General features: G+C 34.1%; 2 protein-coding genes across 3 annotated transcripts; one reads left to right on the top strand and one right to left on the bottom strand.

Annotated features, from left to right (window-relative positions):
* Nucleotides 1-8,640: 8,640 nt before the first annotated feature.
* LOC107817635 (ras-related protein RABA5a-like) lies at nt 8,641-13,500 on the top strand. 2 transcript variants are annotated; one of them, XM_016643498.2, is made up of 4 exons: nt 8,641-8,934; nt 11,654-11,742; nt 11,892-12,559; nt 12,939-13,500. In XM_016643498.2, the coding sequence occupies exons 3-4, from the start codon at nt 12,220-12,222 to the stop codon at nt 13,274-13,276; spliced, it is 678 nt and encodes a 225-aa protein (XP_016498984.2). In that variant the 5' UTR covers nt 8,641-8,934; nt 11,654-11,742; nt 11,892-12,219; the 3' UTR covers nt 13,277-13,500. The 2 variants fall into 2 exon arrangements, with proteins under 2 accessions (XP_016498984.2, XP_075080716.1); XM_075224615.1 differs by having other exon boundaries at nt 8,646-8,930.
* Nucleotides 13,501-15,998: 2,498 nt separating this feature from the next.
* LOC142166163 (heterogeneous nuclear ribonucleoprotein 1-like) lies at nt 15,999-20,171 on the bottom strand. Its single transcript, XM_075224614.1, has 4 exons — nt 19,741-20,171; nt 18,992-19,214; nt 16,950-18,108; nt 15,999-16,531 (listed from the first exon to the last, which is right to left on the bottom strand). Exons 2-4 carry the CDS (start codon nt 19,211-19,213, stop codon nt 16,518-16,520), a joined length of 1,395 nt encoding a protein of 464 aa, XP_075080715.1. The 5' UTR covers nt 19,214; nt 19,741-20,171; the 3' UTR covers nt 15,999-16,517.
* Nucleotides 20,172-21,718: the final 1,547 nt, after the last annotated feature.

The following is a 21,718-nucleotide window of genomic DNA, read 5'->3' as shown; positions in this document are numbered from 1 at the left end:
ACGTGAATTTACCTAAATTCCTCCACTCAACATGTTTTCAGAGGTTGGCCGTGGAGGGCCTAAGGAGAGGTAAAGGTAGGCCGAAGAAGTATTGAAGTGAGGTGATTAGGCAAGATATGGCGATGCTCCAACTTACCGAGGACATGACCATTGATAGGAAAGCGTGGAGGTTGACAATTAGGGTAGAAGTTTAGGTGGCCAAGTGGTTTCTTGTTCTTACGAGTAGCATTAGTACATACTCTTATATCTCTTTTTAGTCTTAGGTTTCTATTATTGCCTATTGTTGCTTTCATTTTGGTAATCTTACTATCTTGCTGTTATCGATGCTTCTTTTCCATGGCTCCTCACTGTTGTTTCTAGCTATTTTTTTTTATGCTTATATTTCGCTGAGCTGAGGGTCTATTGAAAATAACCTTTCTATCTCCACGAGGTAGGAGTTAGGTCTACGTACATACTACCCTCTCCAGATCCTAATATGTGAGATTACACTTAGTTTGTTGTTGATGTTGTTGTTGTTGTTGTTGTAAGGCGAGATTTTTAAGATCCAATTTATGTACAAAAATAAAACCAAATGGTGTAATTTTATCTCTATAGAGCGTTGTCAAAAAGGTAAAGAATAAAGAAAAAGACAAATGATGTAAAATTACTACTATTCTAAAACCCTTAGCAGCAGTAACTTCCGTTAGAGACATGGACCGGGTTGGGTTTTGGGAGGGGGGAGTCTCATATGTCTGTAGAGAAATTGCAGAAATTTTATTTAAGTGGGCGTTTGGACATAAGAATTGTAAAATTCCAAAATAGGGGAAAACAATTTTCAAGTGAAAATGGTATTTGAAATTTAGAGTTGTGTTTGGATATGAATATAATTTTGGGTTGTTTTTGAAGTTTTGTGAGTGAAAATTTTGAAAAACAGTTTTTTTGGAGTTTTTCAAATTTTTAAAATGCATTTTCAAATGAAAATTGGAAATTTTATGAACAAACGCTGATTTCGAAAAAAGTGATTTTTTTTTTAGAAAAAAGAAAAAAATTTCTTATGTCCAAACGGTAGTCGCTTAAACAAATAGCGGCAAGAAGTTACGCCCTATACGTCGTAGGAAGAAACTTGCGACCTAGTTTAAAATATTTTTTGTTTTGCTTTTTTCTTTTCTTTTTCAGAAATTGCATAATATTTTATTAACTCAGGTGACTTAAATTGTCCTTAAAACGCTTTTTCTTTATTCCATTTGATGATTAGAGTAAAATCACACTTAAGTTGGAATAAAATAATAAGTCATACTTTAAGATATTTATATTTCCTATAAAATATGCAAGTCGCCTATATATTTACATGAATTTTACTAATCTACTACTATATGATTGTAGTAGGCTATATAACTTGTCTCTCTCTTTTTTTTCTTTTCTAAGTTTTCAAAAGTAACTTTAGCCACACATTAGATATACGAACATTTTTTGTGCACTCTTTTTATCTGTCTAGTTTATAAAAAAAATACTTTTTTATTTAAAATAATTTAATTTAGAACTTCTTATTTTACTATTAATGATATGTTATTATAACACCAAACATATCGTAACATGTTAAAGTCAAAATTATTTTTTGTAACATTGTGAATATTACCATTGATCAACCAAATGATTACACATATTGAACACTTTACATCATTATCACCTCCCCAAAGGTACTGTGAATGTTCAATCTCAGCGCTAGTCTATACATCAGTGATATTCCTCAAGAATTCCTTATATTTATTTGCCTTCTTTGACTTATGAATATTACTTAATCTAACTAATGTTTCCTTCTTTATCTGTTCTACGGCATCTGCACTATTTACACTAACTCCTTTAAAGATCTTCCGATTTCTTGCCTTCCACGTATGATAGAAGACAACTCCCATTGTTGCTGCAACCACTTCTTTCTTTAACTGTTTCCATTTTTTCTTTTTAATGTTATTCATTGTGCTCGCTATGTCTCCTTCTTGCAGTTGTACACCTAGCCATCGTAGCATCACTAGCACGAACATTCTTTATCCAATTGCATTCTACAAATAAATGCTGACTGGTTTCCGTTATTTGTTCATCACATAAACAACACTCCATGTTGTCTACTTGAATCTGCAACTTCACCAACCTTTCCTTTGTTAGAAGTCTCCTTTGAGCTCCAAGCCACATAAAAAACCTGTGTTTTGGCTGTGCTCCACTACTCCATATCAAATCTGCTATATGCGGTCTTTGCATTACCCCTAGTAATGCAATATAACTCTTAGTTATTGAGTAACCATCACCCCTTCTCAAGTTATACACTCCTTGTTCATATCACCTATACACGTCCTCCTTTAAAGAGTTAATCTTCTTCCAATACCAACTACAATCAGTTGGTGTCTTATGAGTCCAAATGTTAGTATCAGTTTTCATATACATTCCATGCATCCACTTCACCAATAGAGCTTATTTATTGCTAAGCAGTTGCCATAGTAATTTCCCTACAGAGACCACATTCCATAGTTTACTTCCTTTAACATTCAGCCTACCAAATTTCTTAGAAAAATATACTCTTTCTCATGCCACTAAGGCCTGATTTCTTCTGTCTTCAGTACTCCCCCAAAGGTAGTCCCTACATATACTGGCAACTTCTTTTACCACTGCATGAGGTAGAATGAATACAGAGCTCCAGAAGTTGTAGATGGGGAACAACACAGAATTAATCACCTGCAATCTACCTGCATATGACAATTGCTTAGAGAATCCAGTTTTTATCCTACTAGTTATTTTGTCTACCAGCTGACAACAATCCAATTTATTCCATTTCTTAGATGACAAGGGAAGTCCAAGATATCTAATTGGGAAGGAGCCTTGAGTGAAACCCGATTTTGCTAACAACTGCTTCTTGGTCAAGTCATCCACCCAAGCAATGAAGATATTGGATTTATCCTGGTTAGAAATTAATCGTGATGCCTCACTAAAGTAATTTAAAGCTTCTACCACCCTAGTCATTGATGCCAGATTACCTTTGCAGAAGATCATAAGATTATTTGCAAAGATCAAGTGAGTTAGCTTTAGCTGTTTGCACATGGGATGAAGCTGAAAATATGGGAGTTCACTCATAGTTGAAAGAACTTTAGACAGATATTCCATAACTAACATAAATAGTAGAGAAGATATAGGATCTCTCTGCCTTAGTCCCCTTCTCCCTTTAAAATATCCATGTCCTTCACCATTTACTTATATGGAAAATTTGGTAGTTGTTACACATACCATGATCCAGTGAATGAATCTCTATGGAAAATCAAAGCCAACCAGAGCTTCTTCAAGAAACCCTCATTCCACCATATCATATGCCTTCTTGAGATCAATTTTTATAAGGCACCTTGCAGATGTCTTCCTATCATAATGCCTCAAAAGATCATGGCAAATAAGCACATTATGTATCATAGATCTTCCTTGAACAAATGCAGCTTGATTGTCAGCTACAATGTGGCTTATGGCCTGCTTCAATCTGTTGCATATCACTTAGATATGCACTTATACAAGACATTACAACAATAAATAGGTCTATACTAGCTAGCATAATCAGGCATATCCACCTTAGGAATCGGTGCAATGTTAGTTGTATTCAATTGTTTCAAGAGCTGACTATTCTCAAAGAACTCCAGAACTGCTTCTGTGATGTCTGCTCCTACAATATCCCAGGCTGATCTGTAGAATCCACTCCCATAGTCATCATGTCCAGGACTCTTATTTTTGTCTATTTGAAACATTGCTTCTTTAACTTCTTTCCTCAGATAAGGTCTGATCAACTTAACCTGTTGTTCTAATGATAACACTGGCCCTCTTTTCAAAAAACTGTTGAAAGCTCTAACTCTTGCATTCATAGTTTGTCCCAATAACTTCTCATAGTACTCAACAAACACCTGAACTATGTCATCTGGATCACTTGCCAATTTCCTTGTTCATCCTTTATCTGTGTTGTAGCTAATTTCATTCTCCTATGTTTGATCAACACGAAAATATCTTGTATTATCATCTCCTAACCTTATCCAATTAGCTTTGCTCTTCTGTTGTAAGTATATTACTACCATATATGAAATCTTCCTAAATTGCTGATACACTTCTCTTTCCTTCTGCTGCATACCCTTATCTAATGGATTTGCTTGCAACTTCTCCTGTATTTTTCTTAATTCCTCCCTGCTATCATCTGCTTCATTTATTAGGTTCTTGAAGTACTTAAAATTTAGTTGCTTCAGACCTTTCTTTAGTAACTTCAATCTCTTAACAACTCTCAATATTTTGCACCATTCAATCTGCACTTCCCACCTAGTTTTGATAGTAGCATCAAACAAAGGATGATGATCCCATACATTACAGTATTGAAATACTTTCTTTCTTCTCACCTTAATTCCTTCTAAAGTTAGTTGCACTGGGCAGTGATCGCTTATTCCTTCAGGTAAGAACTTTGTTTTGCAGGCTGGCATTATGTCCAGCCATTTATCTTTGATGAAAGCCCAATCTATCTTGGAAAATATTCTCTGTTCAGAGTGTTTATCATTCCATGTATATCTATTGCCTTGGTGAGAAGTTCAATCCAACCACAATGGTCCACACAATTTCTGAATTCCATTACTTCTGCCCAAGTGACTGTGTTACCTCCTATTCTATCCTCCTCTATCAATACTGCATTAAAGTCACCTAATATCAGCCAAGGTTTTGAACAACCTTCATGTTGTTGCATGATGCTATCCCATAATTCCCTTATTTCTTCTCTTGTATTGAAGGCATACACCACAGTAAGAAGAAATGTCAGTTGTAGTGGAATATAACTCACTTCACATGTCACACTCTGTGCATTAATACTTATAGGGACTACATCATAGTAATCCTACCTCCATGTCAACCAGATTCTACCATTATAGTGTGCTTCAAGATTGGTAATATATTACCAACCTCCAAATAAGCTACCAACAATTTGTTCTACCTTATCCTTCTTTATTTTTGTTTCCAACAGACCTACTATACCAACCTTAACTTCATTGCAGAGCATTTTCACTTCCTTCTGCTTATTTGGGGGCATTTAAGCCTCTAACATTCCAACAAAGTAAATTAATCATTTCCTATCTGGGACATGGTTCCACCTCCCCCTTTCTCTCCAGTGGCCAGTTTGTTAACATGTTCTAATGTGGTGGATGTAGCATGTTTATCCAAAATTTGATAAGAGTTGGACTTTTCAATTTGTAAGTTCGGTTTAGGTGGCCCTTTTCTAGTTCTTGCAGGAGTGATCCATTCTGAACTAGTTGATGTTTGTTGTTGTGACATTTCCATATGCTCCTTACCCTTTTTCATCTCCCTTACTTTATTATCCTATTGCTTCTTTTGCGCTACCTATGTTGTAGGTATTACCTTTTCTTCTTTCTACATACCTCCCCTGCATGCCCATAAGCATGGCAATAGGTACACAATGTTGGTTTCCAATCATAACTCACTCTTTGTTCAATGAGCTGGCCTTTCTCATTTCTGAATAGTACTGTGTCTGTTAGTTGAGCATCCAGCTCCACTTCTACTAGTATCCTTGCAAACTGTAGGCCTACCTTATTTTCAGTATTTTGACCCTCCATTTAAGGTCTCCCCACCAAGCTTTCTATCTTACTCAACCCCTTAGGACTCCAATACTTGAAGTCAAGGCTTGGAAATTTCACCCAAATAGGCAAAATGAGCAATTCTTCCCTAGTGAATTCCAAATCTGGGCTCTATACTTTGACAATAAAGCGCTTATTGTCAAAGTGATATATCCCTACATTCAGCACCTCCTACTTAGCAATGATAGAATCGAATCTGACAAGTATTACCCTATTTTTAAGCATATAGATTTTGTTAATACCATGCTTAGCACATAGCTTCTTAATATAACCTTGAATCACTACAAAAGGAGGATGTGCACCTAGTACATAGCAAACTATTGCGTTTTGCCAGTACTCGATTTCACTAAAAATATCTTCTAGATCAATTGTACCTACACGAGATTCACCATGCAGCTTAGGTTGAACATATTCCAGCTTGAATCCAGCATTTGAAAGCTTAGCAATGTCGAATTCATCCCAAATTGAATTCCTCTTCCCTATTTGCCCTAATTCTTCCTCTACTTCATCCTCCCATGGTTTTCTTCCATTACCAGGTGATTTGCTATGTCCTTCATTCCTTGGGTTGAGAATAGATTCATTCCACACATTCATAGCTTGTGTTTGTTTTATTTTCTCTCCCTTTGCAATGTTCGCAACTGTTACATTGGTTCAATATCTCCAGCTTCGATCCATTAGTAGCACTCGTTCCTGCTTAAAATTTAGCATGTGTTGTTGCCGACATCGCCACTATCGCCTTCTGAGATGGAACACGAGCTCTCATCCCCATGGATGGTGCACGTTGGAATAACCTGCGCCGAGAGAGAATCATGCTTCTCCGAAGCGTCTTTTGCCATAAATTTTAAAAATTATTTTTTAATTAACTTTGCGCCTAACCAAATACTATCACATAAAATAAAATGAAAGGCATAATAAATTACATTAATCAATTCTTGTATCAATAATTTTTGTTGATGCTATTGCAACTTAATAATATATGGAGGGAATAGATAAAACAACTTTTCTCGTAAAAGCATTATCGAAAATTACAAAATATTGACGATCACCATAATTGTTGTGTGCTTTAAAATTCTACCGACATGCTTCAAAATTGCCTAGCTTGCCTTAAAAATCTGGCGCTGGGCTGTTTTCTCAAAATATTTCATAATAGGATCAAAATATAAACAGTGATTTAAAAAAGGTCCATCCAACATCAATTCTTCTATATTAAATTGGTGTGATTTTGATCGGAGAGAGAGATACTAACGGTCAATGATAAACAAATCCCTAAATTATAGGATGGGTAGGATCGGCACTTGACAGAGGGAGAGAAAAGGGTAGTTTAGTTTTGGCTAAATAAAGTTATTCATATGCTTTTTAAAAAAAAGTGCGGCTAGCTTAAAAAAAAAGTGTAGCTATTTTTTGTTGAGAAATTTTCAGATTCCACTATTGTTTAGTGGCTATTAACTTCCTATAGATACCATATACATAATTACTTCCTATAGCTACTATTCAGTTGTTACGGTAGTGTATTCACTGTATTCGCGCTGCTCTATTCATGAATACAGCATCAAAAAGCGCCTAAAAATCAGGGCAGTCTAGTTGTACGCGCATGTATTCACGCCATGTATTTATGAATACAGCAGCAAAAAGCGCCTAAAATCAGAGCAATCCAGTTTCACGCACATGTATTCACATGTATTCGCGTTGTTGTATTCATGAATACAACAACAAAATGCCTAAAATCAGGGCAGTTTAGCTGTACACGCATGTATTCACATGTATTCGCGCGATGTATTCATTAATACAGTAACATCAATCACCTTAAAAATAGGTCTGTCCAGCTGTCTAATAATAAAAATAATATCAATTAGTGTGATACATTCATGATATAACTCAACAAAATCAATTCTAACATGCCTCATTATCAACACAATTAATTAGAATGATTTTTCAGTTGTATATAACTTTTGTATTTAGTGTGTTTCAATATATATTTTTTATTGTTGCATTCATTAGATTCAATGCTTGTATTTACTGTATTCACTATTTTATATTCAGTGTATTCAAATGTATTTGTATTAACAGTATTTTAGTTATTCCTAATATATGTTATTAATGTTGTATTCAGTATATTTTATTGGTTGTATTCACTGTATTTTTATTTTATTCAATGTATTTTACTGTATTTCACTGTATTTTCTGTATTCATGTATACATTATGCATGAATACAGGTGTATTCAACTATATTAAAAAAATACAAACCTTCGAAATATATAAACACATGCATATATATATATATATATATATATATATATATATATATATATATATATATATATATATATATATATATATATATATATATATTGTGTTTGAGTGAATTTGTACAGAATACAATGTATTTATATTATTGTATGTGACTAAATAGCAAAGAAGAGAAGAAAGTTCATCGGAGATGGCATTTACCGGCCAAGACTCCTTGTATCGCTTCACTATCTCTGCCATTATAATTTACAACGCTTCCAGTTCGACCGCTTCTTCCTTTTTCTCTCTTACTTACCGCGCTAAGAATCCCTCTTTCTCTTCAATCTCTCTGTCACCCAAGGTATCTCCGCTTTCTTTTTTTTAATTATAGGTTTACTTTCATGTTTCTGATTTTGAGATTTTTAGGCTTTCTTTCATGATTTGTTTCTCTTTCGTGTATCTATGATTAGGCCGAGAGGAATAACATAAATAGCGTATTTCATGCCTCAATGGTATTATATAGCATAAATAGTTATTTTTATATAAAATATAAAAGGTATCTATAGAAAATAATATTTTAAAATAATTTTGGTTTATAATAAATAAGGTATATATCTGCTACAGGAGGTAAAATTTTCTTTTAATATTTTACCTTTTAAGTTTATTGTTAATATGGGCTGCTAGTAACGTCAATTCTTCTATATTAAATTGGGCCAAAAAAGAACTCCGATCCATTAGAAGAAGATCCAGATTTTAAAGCCCATTTAATGTGACAATCTACTCCAATTGCAATAGTTGTAAAATCTGGCTTTGTTCCCCCTTTGCTCCCTTCTCTCTCTGCTTCTTCTTCTTCTTCTCTCTTCCCCACTTCTAGCTTTTCTGGATCTTGAAACCCACCTTCCAATCTCTCCAAAACTCATAAACATTTTCATATAATCTTTTGATCCCTGTGTTTCATCAACACATTTCATCCAAATTTACTATTTTATACCCGTTTTGTTCCATTGATCTAACGGTTCTGATTTGATCACATCTTGAGAGATTGTTAAAAGGGAAAGATCCTTTCATCATATAAAGAAGTGGGTATGTCTCAAAATTGTTATTTTTTTTTTTTATCAATGTTACATTTTTTGGTAGTTTCCTGATGCTGGTTTACTTTAAAGTTTTGACATTTATAAGCTTGTTATAAAATCTCTAGTATTTTCCTGATGAAAAGATTGAAACTTTTTTTTTGGTTAGATTTGTGTTGCATAGAAATGAAAATAAGGGGTTGATTTAGGAGCATTCTTGAGAATGGGGTAGTTAATTGCACTTTTAATCGAGGTGCACGCAAGCTGGCCGAACACCACAGTTATTAAAAAAAAGTTGCAGTTTTAGTGTAGCATATGTCTTTTTCTATCTTTAATGGGTAAAATGCCAAACAATAATGACATGGTGCATATATTTGTTTCACTTAAATAATGTTAGTACTAAATACTGTTTTTAGTATGTCAGAAATACTGTTTACTTTTGTTATTTCTTGTGGTGTCATGTAAAATGTTGAGTCTTTGCAATGGCCATTGATGAGACAACAAATTATGTTCAGCTGGATCAGTTAGGTTACGTTACTAACACATTATGGTGGCATGATCAATGGCTGATACATACTCAGCTGACTTTTCCAAAGTCTCCTTGCTAAGAGCCCGTTTGGACATAAGAATTTTTTCAGTTTCTTCCGAAATCAGTGTATAGCTGACCTCATTAACTTTGGTGTGAATGTCTATGCAAGTGCACCTATTATTAAGTTATTTACTTTGTGGGTCCCATGTACGAAGTCATTTCACATGTTAATATTTGATCTTTTTGACCTAGCATCTAATGGTGTAGTTTAGTGGTCAATGAAGTTAGAATAGACCTTAGGAGATCTACGTTCAAATCATAGAAGAGGTACAAAATACTAGGAGATTTCTTCCCATCTGTGTAAGCTTTGGTGGACTCCCTGGTACCTGTGCTGATGCGAGGGTAGCAGGTGCGCGATGGATTAGTCGAGTGTGTTGCAAGCTGGCTTGAATTAAAAAATATGGTATTTGTGACCATCTCATGTAGTTGACTTTGACACAACCATTTAACTTGAACGATTTTAATGTTTCTAATTCAATACTGTGTGTGGAGTTTTCTCTTCTCATAAATTGATTTTGCCTTTTGACTATCAGGTCACCGGAGTGTCCCTCAATTCTATTACCTTTACTGAGTGTAGTAAATAGGGATGTATAACATTGTAGAGTGCCTCACTTTCATTTCCTTCCCTAGTCATACTAATTTGCACGTGCATTTCCTTACTGGGTATGTTGTTGTTGTTGTATTGTGATTGTTTCGTATTCATCAATGCTGGGGTCCTATGAGGATGTATTTTGTGGATGAGGTGTATGCAGTTACCGTGAATTAGATTTTTGGTACTATCTGCTAGCCACATTACGGACTATTACTTCTTGCTCAAGGTTGTATTTTGCATATGACTTGATTTAATCTTTATCTGTCATAGAACTTACACAAGGGCAATCAACATCTAGAGGCCAGGTTTTAATAATAAACAGTTTCCTTAGGAGATATAACTCCTAATTGTCTTTAGGCTTTTTGCCTAATGGGGAATGTTGAGAAATGGACCACAAGTGGTTTGTTTTCTCGTTGCTGCCTTTTTTTTCAATACATTTTGAGGATGTTTTGCAAAAGTAAAAAGATTCAGTTTTTCCATTAGCTGAGGGTTTATATATGACCAAAGATGATCATCTTTTTCCATTGACAGCAAGCTTGCAAGATTGGAACTTTAAACTCTAAATCTTTTCCGGCATGAGGAAAACAAAACAAATTACAATATCAGTACAATACTTATCGCAAAAAAATAACAATGTAAAATACTGCGCTTTAATATTTTTAATTATAGCTCATGGTGGCTGGTGGGAGGTAGCATGTACCCCGTGGAATTAGTCAAGGTGCGCACAAGTTGGCTCGAACACCATGATTATCAAAATAAAGAAAATTACAGCTCTTGGTGACCGGTCAAATTTTGGAAACATACCAATTTTAAAGGCAAATATTCTTGATTTTTCATGGATGATGTTTAGACTATATCAGCAGTGAAAATTGAGTATTTTGTTCCCTTAAACTTTTGGGCATTCCATATGTTTCTGTGGTGTCATCAGATGCTACATGTATTTAAATTAAAAAGAAATCCTTCCTGCATGATAAATTTATCAATTACTTAACAGTTTTATCCCTTTCAATTTAAGTATTATTTTCAGTTTTTGAGAGGACACCCCCTCGCCTTCCCTGCAGCTAGAGAACAGACATAAAAGAAAATATTTATCTTTTTCTGTTGACACTTTTCTCTGCGGCTTGTATCTTTCTCATGTAACTGTATTAATTAATGGTTTTGGGCAGTTAGCAAACTTTTTGAGCATCGCCAGCTCTATGGTAATTGTTTGCAATCCACACATATTACTAAATTCCCAATAATTATCAGCTCCTCTCTCTCTCAAATACTACCCTTTTCCCTCCTCGTTCACCCCCTAATCTACGAAGCAGCTAAAAAAGAATAAAGAAGAAAAAACTAATGCAGACAGAGTGTTATGATTAGTTGACCTTTTGCATTACTAGGGAGTAATATTTTGTGGTGTGACTTGGTCACTTAAATTGAATTAGTTGAATTTTTTAGAGATAGCAGTTTTGGCTTTCTTATATCATGTCACCAACCAGAAGTGAATGTTCTGCAAGCACATTTTTGCCTCAAGTCTTATAGCAGTACTTCCTTTCATTTTTCTTCTAGGTTTGCGCTTAAAACGTCTGCAACAAGAAGCAGGAGAAGTGGGAGGTGGCAAGAATGGAGCATTAGACGAGCAACAGCTGATTGTTTGTGTATAATTTCCTTTCCTTACCTATTATAATTAGACTGTGTCCTATTGAAGAATCTTGTAGAAGAATGCCACATTGTTTTATGGGAAAGCAAAGTTTAGACTGGATTCTTTGCTGAAGTTTTAAGTTTCTGTCTTTTTCTTTTTATGCAGGTATCTAAAAGCTGTCCCTTTTAGGAGGACTGAATAAAATAGGAAAGAGTTACCCAGCAGTGAAGTGGCTGGAAGAAGTTGTAGTACAGGGTTAATAGAAAGTTCTTATTTTAAATTACCTTGTCATTCTTCACCTTCATATTCAACTACTATATTGAGATTCCTTTCTTCTCTTTAACCAGTTCCTAAGCTGAAGCCTTGTCTTACATATTCCTGCATTCCCTTACAAGTGTTCCTGACGGCCTTCTGCCTATTTGTGCTTTAAATTTATTATTTCTGGTGTTTATAAGCAACTATGGTGTTCTAGCTGCCATTTTACCCAAAGAAGATGGCGTTTCGTTCCGAGGAAGCACAAACGGAGGATTACCTTTTCAAGATTGTTTTGATTGGTGATTCGGCTGTTGGGAAGTCAAATTTGCTTGCTAGATTTGCTCGAGATGAATTTTATCCAAACTCAAAGTCGACAATAGGAGTAGAGTTCCAGACCCAAAAGCTGGACATAAATGGGAAGGAGGTCAAAGCGCAGATATGGGACACAGCAGGCCAAGAACGGTTTAGGGCAGTAACTTCTGCATATTACAGAGGCGCAGTTGGAGCTCTTCTGGTTTATGATATTAGTAGACGCCAAACTTTTGATAATATCAGTCGATGGCTTAATGAACTTCAGAGTAAGTTATATGTCAACTTTATTTGCTCCTTTTAGATTATAAATTATTTGACTTGCGCACTCTGCAGTTAAGATTTGATAAAGAGTACAAGTTACTAATGTTGCATTACAGCTCAATAAATGGAATATCTATCGCTAGCTCATGTTGTGTTGTGCTCATGAATGATTAATCTTAAAATGGTTAAGATTATATTTCCAAGTGTTTACTCTAGTCTTCTTGATGTACTTGTCCCTTCAAAAGAGAGGCAGCTTTATTAACCTTAATAGAATATTGATCCTAATTTCCATGTTGATATGTTTTGCATTTCCTATTTTGCGCATCTTCTAGTGCTTAGCTCCTTCCTCGATTGACTAGCAAAGACCTTGACTTGTATGGACAGCTCATTCTGACATGAACGTGGTTACAATACTCGTTGGCAATAAATCCGATCTCAAAGATGCACGGGAGGTTACAACAGCGGAAGGCAAATCCTTAGCGGAGGCACAAGGTCTATTCTTTATAGAAACATCAGCTTTGGATTCCTCGAATGTAGCTGTAGCTTTTCAAACAGTTGTTAAAGAGATCTATAATATTTTGAGCCGGAAGGTTATTCAATCGCAAGAACTCCAAAAAAAGGATTCTGGACGATTGGCAAATGGAAAAACTGTGGTTTTGCAGGCTGATGAAAACCAAGAAGCAAATGAACAAGCGAAGAAAGGCTGGTGTTGTTCATCATAATTTGGGATGATATTCTTGTCAACATCTCATCTACCCTGTTGTAATTCAATTTCTATTGTTGCTTTTGAAAGATTATGGGGGAAAGCAAAGTAGGTCTTATCTTGTGCTGTGGGAAAACAAAGTTCCATTAGATAAATGTAAATTATTCAAAGGGGAGAAGAACCTTTTTTGATCTGTCAGTTCTTTTGTATAATGAATGCACTGGTACAGCTTCTTCTCTTCTATATGTGCTTTCAAATGTATGCCTATTTCTAATTAGATGTGCCAAACTTATGTAATGAGTATTAATAAATAATGTAAGAGTTTAACTTATATACGCCGTTTTGCATGTCAATTAAAGGATATTTACACTAAGCTCCCTTATATGGTTGAAAATTACCTACTATAATAAATAAAGGTGATCCGATAGTGTAAAAATTCCTTATAATTTAATCTTGGTTTAGGCCAAATTTACAACCATTCGACCTCAACTCTAATCATGTTTTAAAGACAATTTTGGAATATATAATTTCTCTTGAATTTTAATGTCTTGTTATATCTAAAGAATTATGGATTATTAACAAATCTCTTGGAAGTAGTAGTGTTATATCCAAGCAAACAACTTTTTCTATTATTGTCAAGCAATTCTCTCAGGATTAAACTTCAAACCTCTCCATAAAAGGGAAAAAGAAAGAAAAAAAATTCTACTCTTTATTCTGATGTTGACACTTAGCAATATAGTATCTTAGTTTCATAGCAAAGGAAGTGACAAATGGAGCAATATATGTCAAGCATTCATTAATTTCCCTGTCAATTGTCAATTGATTTGATTTTGGCAACCCCACCTTATGGTCCAATAATATTCTTTAATTTGACATCATCCATTATGATTTTAGGTCCTTAGAATGAACTATATTAATGCCCTATAATATTCATCCATTTTTTTTCTAAACAAAATGTTAGCATGTTATATTATTTGAGAGTTAAAAATATTGACTTGTTTATTAGAACACGATTTAAAATATGTACAACTGCTTAGAAAGTTTTTGATTGGTGTAATGTTGGCTCGAGATAAATTTAAACGGAGATACATGGTTAGTGAGAATTCATAATTCTTTTCATAACTTCTTATTATATTCTCAATAATAGATGAATTTCTATCCAAAATAAATGTAAAATTTCGTCATTTTGATCCTCATAAACTAAATCTCATTGCTTCTAATTCTTACAGGATGGAATAAGTAGGAAGATAAAAGTATATAATTATAATTACTCGTTTCATCCTAATATGATTGTTATGTTTTGCTTCTCCAAAATCAAATCAAAAATTTTCTTTGCAAAAATTTCGATATATCCTTTCATGCTTTAAATATGAAATTTAAAAAAAAAATAGTACTTTTATGCACTTTTTTATTTGACTACGAATAAAATAATTGAAAAAGGAAAAAAAGAATAAAGAAAAAAAAGAGCTAAGGTATAAATGGAGCCACGGAATAAGGATAAGAATATATATGGCCACTCATTTGGGGAATTTTTAAACTTTAATATTACAAAATTGACCAAAAAAAAAAAGCATAAAAAGGAAAGGAAAAACATGGCAAATACACAATCACAAGTTGTCCATTATGTACTGTCTATTTGCCTTATAATTCGGTGGTGGTCCACTCAGCCATGGACCGCTGACCAAATTTCATATTTCTTCTACCCCACCTTTATCCACATATTTTCATGGGGTGTGATATTTTTTTTTTACCATTCGATATCCGGAATATATTAACTTGATTGATTCAGATTCGTACAATAAAAAATCGACACATATTGATTCGACTAATTCAAATTTACGTCCGTAAAATACCAAAACATATTGAGTAAGATTATTCCAGATTCACATCGTAAAGATCATTATGCAGTAGAGTTGGTTACAAGATGATTTAACAAATGAAGAAGTCACCATTTGAATTTTTAGTGTGATCAAGGGTATTTAATATATATACTAGGAATGTTAGAGTCATCTACTATTCTTGATTTGAACTTGGTATTGTTGGTCTCTATAGGATTTTTCTCTTCTCCTATTAACTATGTAAAAGAAGAAAAAAAGACAGAAAAGGAAGGGGTGTAACAACATTTTCAAGAACAAATCTCATCACCTAACTAAATGTCGCAAATTAAGCAGAATTATTATTAAAATATTATTCCATTTACTTTTCTGTGAAGGCACCGTACCTTGACTATTCTACCGGATACTTACTACCTTCCACCAATATAAAACCGGATAATTCGGACCACCAAGGCGAATTTATTTAAAATTGATTTTGACAGTCAAAAATTGTGGAATTTGACAATACTCTTTGCTAAACTAATTTGGAAACTTTGAAGTCGTTAGTTATATAAGGATTATAATGCAAGAATTGTCATACATTGAATAATAATAATAATAATAATAATGTAAGTATTATTATTATTATATATTGAACCATAAAATAGGAATTGGTATACGGTGAATAAACATACAACACGTGTTACAAATACATGTATTTGTATTCCATATTCTATCCCTATAAAGTAATACATAAAATTTCCATATAACTTATGCAGAGTTTAATGCCAAAACAAAACGTTGCATTAGTCATGCAGAGTTTATACTAGAAAATGAAACGTTATATGTGTAAACAAACCATTATATTCATCATTATATAGAATTCAGGAGCATAGCAAAGCAAAGCAATTTTTACAAGTTTACTACACTAAATAAGCTGAAAATTTTATAGAAATTGAAAATGGCAGATTCCAGAATGGGATAAGATAACAAAGTTCAACAACAGCCAGCAAAGTTTGCTGAAGCATTACAGTATGAAAACAAAAAAATAAAGAAGAAAAGAATCTAATGAGGAAAGAACAATCTGCGTTTTACGTCTTCATTGTTTCATCAGATATGCATTGGTACAATTATCTTTAAGTATATTCCGCTATCCAATTTTACATCTCAACCATATGCAGGGACAAGAAAAAAACCGAAGATAATGAAAAATCTATACTAGAAAATCTACGTTCAAACCTTACATTGACGTCCCTTCGCTTTGTAAACGTTGATTGGGAGAAGTTCTATAGCAGGTATCGAATTAGCTCTAAGTGAACGCGTCTCTAGCCTGAAGTATTTCTTCAGAGAGAATACAAGTAATCCGCATCCACGACATTAACTCAAGCTGTACTTTCCACCTATATTAAGCATTTTATGTCCTTTAACTTCCACACAGTAATCTTCCTAGGCAGCAATTCCTGTATCACAAATCAAAGAGTGTATATATATAAGTAACTGTGATGCAAATGAAACAAATCAGTCTAATGCAGTCATATAAGCATGCAAGAAACGAAATCATCATTGTGTATGCTTTACTTGTTCTAGCTTAGCTCGTGGAGTCGTGGTATGTCATTTACGCGAGCTACCAGATTGCAGCAAAGATTAGGATTACCAATTACAACTTGAGCGCATGAATGGTAAGAAGATAATTTTTTTTGGTTTTTCAGGCGCTTCTTAAATTCTTTCTCACAACCCCCGTTCTTTCCTTTTCAGACATAGGTGTAAAGGTGAAGTGAAGCGGAAGGGGAAAATGATAACTTAAGCAGATAGAAAGCAATAGGAACAATGACATCACAACAATTAACTAAGGTTGACAAACAAACGGAGTTTCATTACCTTTATTTGATCTATTTGCAACACTATAACCACCAACAAGACCGAGTGAGTCTGCATTCCCAAGTCCATAACCAAAGGAAGCAGAGCCATCTAGTTCTGGAGATGCTGATCGCCAGGCCGAGTCCTCATAAAGTGAAGCACCTACAGTACCATACAAGTTCCCAAAAGCCCCAGTGTGAACGTCTTTTGCTGGAGCATATGGTGATGTATTGACAGCATTGCCGCCTGAGTTTCGTCCATACACTGCCCCACCTGTTTCACCACTGTTAGTGATGTTGCCACTGCCAAAAGAACCATTTCCACCACCTTGACCTGAAATTGAAGAGGCACCCCAAATTGTTCCGAGACCTCCAAGAGTACCATATCCTGCAACCCCGCTTCCAGAACCAACAAAATCAGTAGAGTTGGCGGAATTTGTTCCATAATTAAGACTCTCATTGTCCCACAGGTTCCATCCTACTGAATTCAACATTGAACCACTTCCAACCCTTCCGGGGGCAAACCCGACAGGACCACCGTACCTGTTTGAATTCCCATTGTAAAAAGAACTGAATCCACGTCCATAATTAGAACCAAAAGTTCCACTTCCACCATAGTTTGGGTTCAATGCGGAGTCTATGCCAGTTGGCATATTAAACTCAGCAGGATTAAAAGAAGAATATCCATTCCGACCAGCAGTAAGTGGACTGTATCTACCTTCCATTCTCACTCCATAACTTCCAATTGAGCCTGGAACGTAACCTTGAGTATACGCATTAAGCAAATTGTTAACCCGGTTCAAACCATAGTTCTGTCCACCAAATTGGCTTCGGGTTGGACCAGGTGATAGCTCTTTGGGAACTGCACGCTTAACCTCGACCATTTTACCGTTAAGTTCATGGAATGTTTTGTATAGAACTTTATCAACCGCCTCCTCGGAGTCGTAGGTGATGAATCCAAATCCTCTAGGCCTTTGTGTGTTGTGATCATACATCACCACAACATCTGTGATCGTCCCAAATTGATCAAAGTAATTCTTGAAGTCACTCTCGGTGACTGAGGATGCCAAGCCTCCAACAAAAATCTTTTTAGTGCGAGCAGGACCTGGAGAGCCCTGCATGCTTCCATTGTTTCTGGTAATGTGTTGATCATCTCTCGGAACAGCCTTCTTTGCCTCTACCTGGAGATGTAAGGGAAATAGTAAACACACATACATTTTTTTTCCAGTAACAGTAAACAAGTTATCGAAAATCCTAAGCGGAAGACTCATTCTTGAATCAGATATGCAATTATTGAGCAATCAGGGTTTCACTAACTTGCTACAAATACAAGTTTACTGGTGGTTTATGATTAAAAAATTCCAGAAGAAATGAAAAATGGACATAGCCTAAATCCTATAAACTAAGTCTGCTTGCTTTCATTAGGCATGCTTCTTGTTCACATCTTCAAGTACTATTTCAAAGATGAAATGATGATGATATGAGTTGAGCTTACAGAAAGAAATGAGAATTCATATCGCCGACCCCAACTTGTTTGGGACTGAGGCATAGTTCTTGTTGGTGTTGTATTTCATTTCAGTTAACATTTACGAGTTTGAGCAGTTAATTCTGTACAGCTCATTTCAAGCAAGTCAACTGAGCTAATATCTGGTTCAGTTCTGCTACAACTAGGCACTTGCTATTACCTTCAATTATTACATATAGCCTCTATTACATTAAGTGTAGAAATACTAAACTTTTATCGAATCATCGAGTTCTTCATTGATAGTATATACTACTTACACCCTTCAAAAATTTTCTGCATCTTACAGCAGATCATTCTCAACGTAAACTAGGATCTTTTATAAAATTTTAACAGTTTGAACATAACAATAATTGTCAACTATAAATATCAGAAGGAAAATTGGAACTTGTAGACTAAATTCCGGTAGCATAACCATTTTTTTCAGACAAGCCATCTGATAGGCGTGGATGTTGGATCACATGGATTGTTTAGTTAAGCATACTTTGAACCATGAACATAGTACAGAATATAGTCCAGATATTGAGCAACATGTTACTTACAGTTCTACCATCAATTATATGTTTTTCCTTGACAACTCTTTCGGCAACAGAAGGGTCTGCAAAAACAACAAAACCGAAACCGCGAGCACGGCCAGTGATCCGATCTTTCATGATCACGGCTTCAACCACATCACCAAAAACTTGGAAATATTCTTTGAGACGATCTTCATTCGTGTCCCAAGAAATTCCCCCAACAAACAATTTTCCCGGCTCCATTTCCATTCTACACATCAAAATTACCACTCATAATCATAATCATAATCATCAAAAATGAAACTAAACATAATCATGAATAGATCAGAGTTCCAAAGTGTTAAAATTCAGATCGCTCACAACACAAAGTAAAAAGCATAACAAAGGATCTCAACAAACTCATAAAATTGGATAATTCAAACAGTATAAGCATAAACTTCAGCTTATACAATACAAACAAACTTATCAATCAAGAATTCAATATGAAACATCAAAATGCAGATTAAGTAAAAAGAAAAAAATAAGAATTGCAACTAAACAATAGATTCCAATAATCATAATAATCAGCTATTCAACAAGAGAACATCTGATCTTCAACAGATCGAAAATAAACACACGCACAAGCCAGAATTATCCACAAAGCTAAAAGATCAAAACTTTTGAACATAAAACAAGAAAAATCAACAGACCCACAAGCCAGAATTGTCAAAAAAAGGCAAAAAGATTAAACTTTAAATATCAAACATGAATAAACAGATCAAAGATTAAATTTTTACCAATATATTAAGGCCAAGAAGATAAATGGGTAATACTGAAGATCGGTTAGAGAGGCATATATAGAAAGAGGGGGCTAAAAGGCCCTCTCTTTTTCCTCTCTAAACGTTCTAAATTCACCAAAAATTGGCAAAACACAATAAAAATGGAGTTCTTATTATCAGAATGAGAGAGAGAGAGAGAGAGAGAGAGAGAGGAAGGAGAGAAAAAGGTAAGAGAAAAAAAGAGAGTGTGGTGTAAGAAAGATTGATTTACAATCTGAAATGGCTAACACTGTCTATATCTCTCTCTATATATATAGTATATATAATAAAAATTTATTTGTATATATTTTGTGTATAATATTATGAAAGAGAGAGAGAGGGAGAGAGCTCTTTGGCTATTCTCTCTCTCCCGTGTGTGAGAGAAAATGTAGAAGCGGAGAGGAGACAATGGAAGATGATGACTTTTTACTTTCTTTTATATAAATAGTAGTTTTTGAATTTAAATATGTTGCTTTCTTAATTAAAAATAACTTGGCAGCAAACATTACCTCAACATTTTTTTTTTGGTAATTTTACCTCAACATTAGTACCTTCGTTTTCTTGTCATTTGGTTTTTGGTAATTTTACCTCAACAGTAGTACCTTCGAAAAGTTTTTGCTTTTAGGGATTTTTTTTTCTTAACATTTGTGGCTCGAACTAAATGAATAGTTAATTACTACTGCACTACAATTATCAATGTTTTTGAACATGTCTCTTAATTTTTTTGTTTGCAATTTGTTAAGAAGAAATTTTTCATTGTTTCTCATCAGTATGAAATAATGATTAGAAACTTTTGAGTTTTAGTCCACTGGTTGTCAATATTTCAGACCACTGTCTTACATTTTTCTTTTTCTCTTTGTTTGATTTTTTTTCTTCATATTTTTACCCCCATTTCTTATTTCATCAGTTAGGAAGAAATTAAGCATAAAGTTTTTACTCTTTGGCAAATGCAGTTGTTTTTTCCAAACCACTTGATTGGAATGAAAGTGATCATACAATTTATAGTAAAAAATAACTGATCATTTTCCAAAATTCTATATATTAAAAATTGAATAAAATCTTTTCTTACCCTTTCTATCATAATTTTTACCAACCCTTTTGGGGTGTGCGAAATAGAATTTAATTGTTATTCGATTATCAAAATATAGAATTTGGGGTGTCTTTCGCATATAAAGTTCTTACTAAAAGTTTATGTATCATCTTACCATTTTAAAATGAGATTACGAATATATGAGTGTTTGCGAATCAAATTATCTCAAAAAGTATTAGAATAAGATAACGGGTTTCCTTATTCAAACAAAGTAAGGCAAATTTTCTTGTTAAATAGAGTGTAGTTGAGTTAAAATATAATATTTGAAAAATCTCGTCTCACAAATTTGTTGTGCATGATATAACAACCTAATATTTGCAAGAAATTTATAAGACTATCTTCTAAATTTGGTAATAAAAAAGAAAGTTTTGACTCAAGAGTAAATTAGATTCTTTATGCAGGACGATCAAATATCATGCTATGATCATTTACAAAGAGCACATGGCAAAAGAGGGCTAACCATTATAAGAGGTCAAAAGCTTTGATGCACTTAATATTTACACTAAACAAATAAATACAAGACATATATTTTTTCAATATACTTTTGTCATTTAGCCTTGGTTAAATTATTTGTTTTCTTGCTTTATTTGTAATTTGTAATGTTGAGAATACATTGTTTAGTTTAATATAATACAAACTAAAAATCAAAGTGAGAAGTGTAAAAGTTAAGAGCTGATGGTCATTTGGCAAGGCAGTAAGAAGTTCAACGGATCTACAAACTTAATTATATTGGAGATGAACTATTGAAGTAGAATGAAGCCGATTGTAAACGGATAATCGACCATGTATCATGTTCATCTTTAACTAGAAGTTTCGGGTTCGAGACTTGGATATGAAGTTTGTATTGTTAGGAAAAGTTTTATCTCT

This window comes from Nicotiana tabacum, chromosome 11 (assembly GCF_000715075.1).
Source record: "Nicotiana tabacum cultivar K326 chromosome 11, ASM71507v2, whole genome shotgun sequence".
NCBI lineage: Eukaryota > Viridiplantae > Streptophyta > Magnoliopsida > Solanales > Solanaceae > Nicotiana > Nicotiana tabacum.
This window is presented reverse-complemented; position numbering and strand designations above follow the sequence as displayed.

What these genes read in the sequence shown, in the direction of transcription:
- LOC107817635 (XM_016643498.2), top strand. Translation starts at nt 12,220, where the DNA reads ATGGCGTTTCGTTCCGAGGAAGCACAAACGGAGGATTACCTTTTCAAG. An exon ending in ATGGCTTAATGAACTTCAGA is followed by an intron (nt 12,560 to 12,938) that starts GTAAGTTATATG and finishes TTGTATGGACAG; the next exon opens with CTCATTCTGACATGAACGTG.
- LOC142166163 (XM_075224614.1), bottom strand. Translation starts at nt 19,213, where the DNA reads ATGGAAATGGAGCCGGGAAAATTGTTTGTTGGGGGAATTTCTTGGGAC. An exon ending in ATATAATTGATGGTAGAACT is followed by an intron (nt 18,109 to 18,991) that starts GTAAGTAACATG and finishes TTACATCTCCAG; the next exon opens with GTAGAGGCAAAGAAGGCTGT.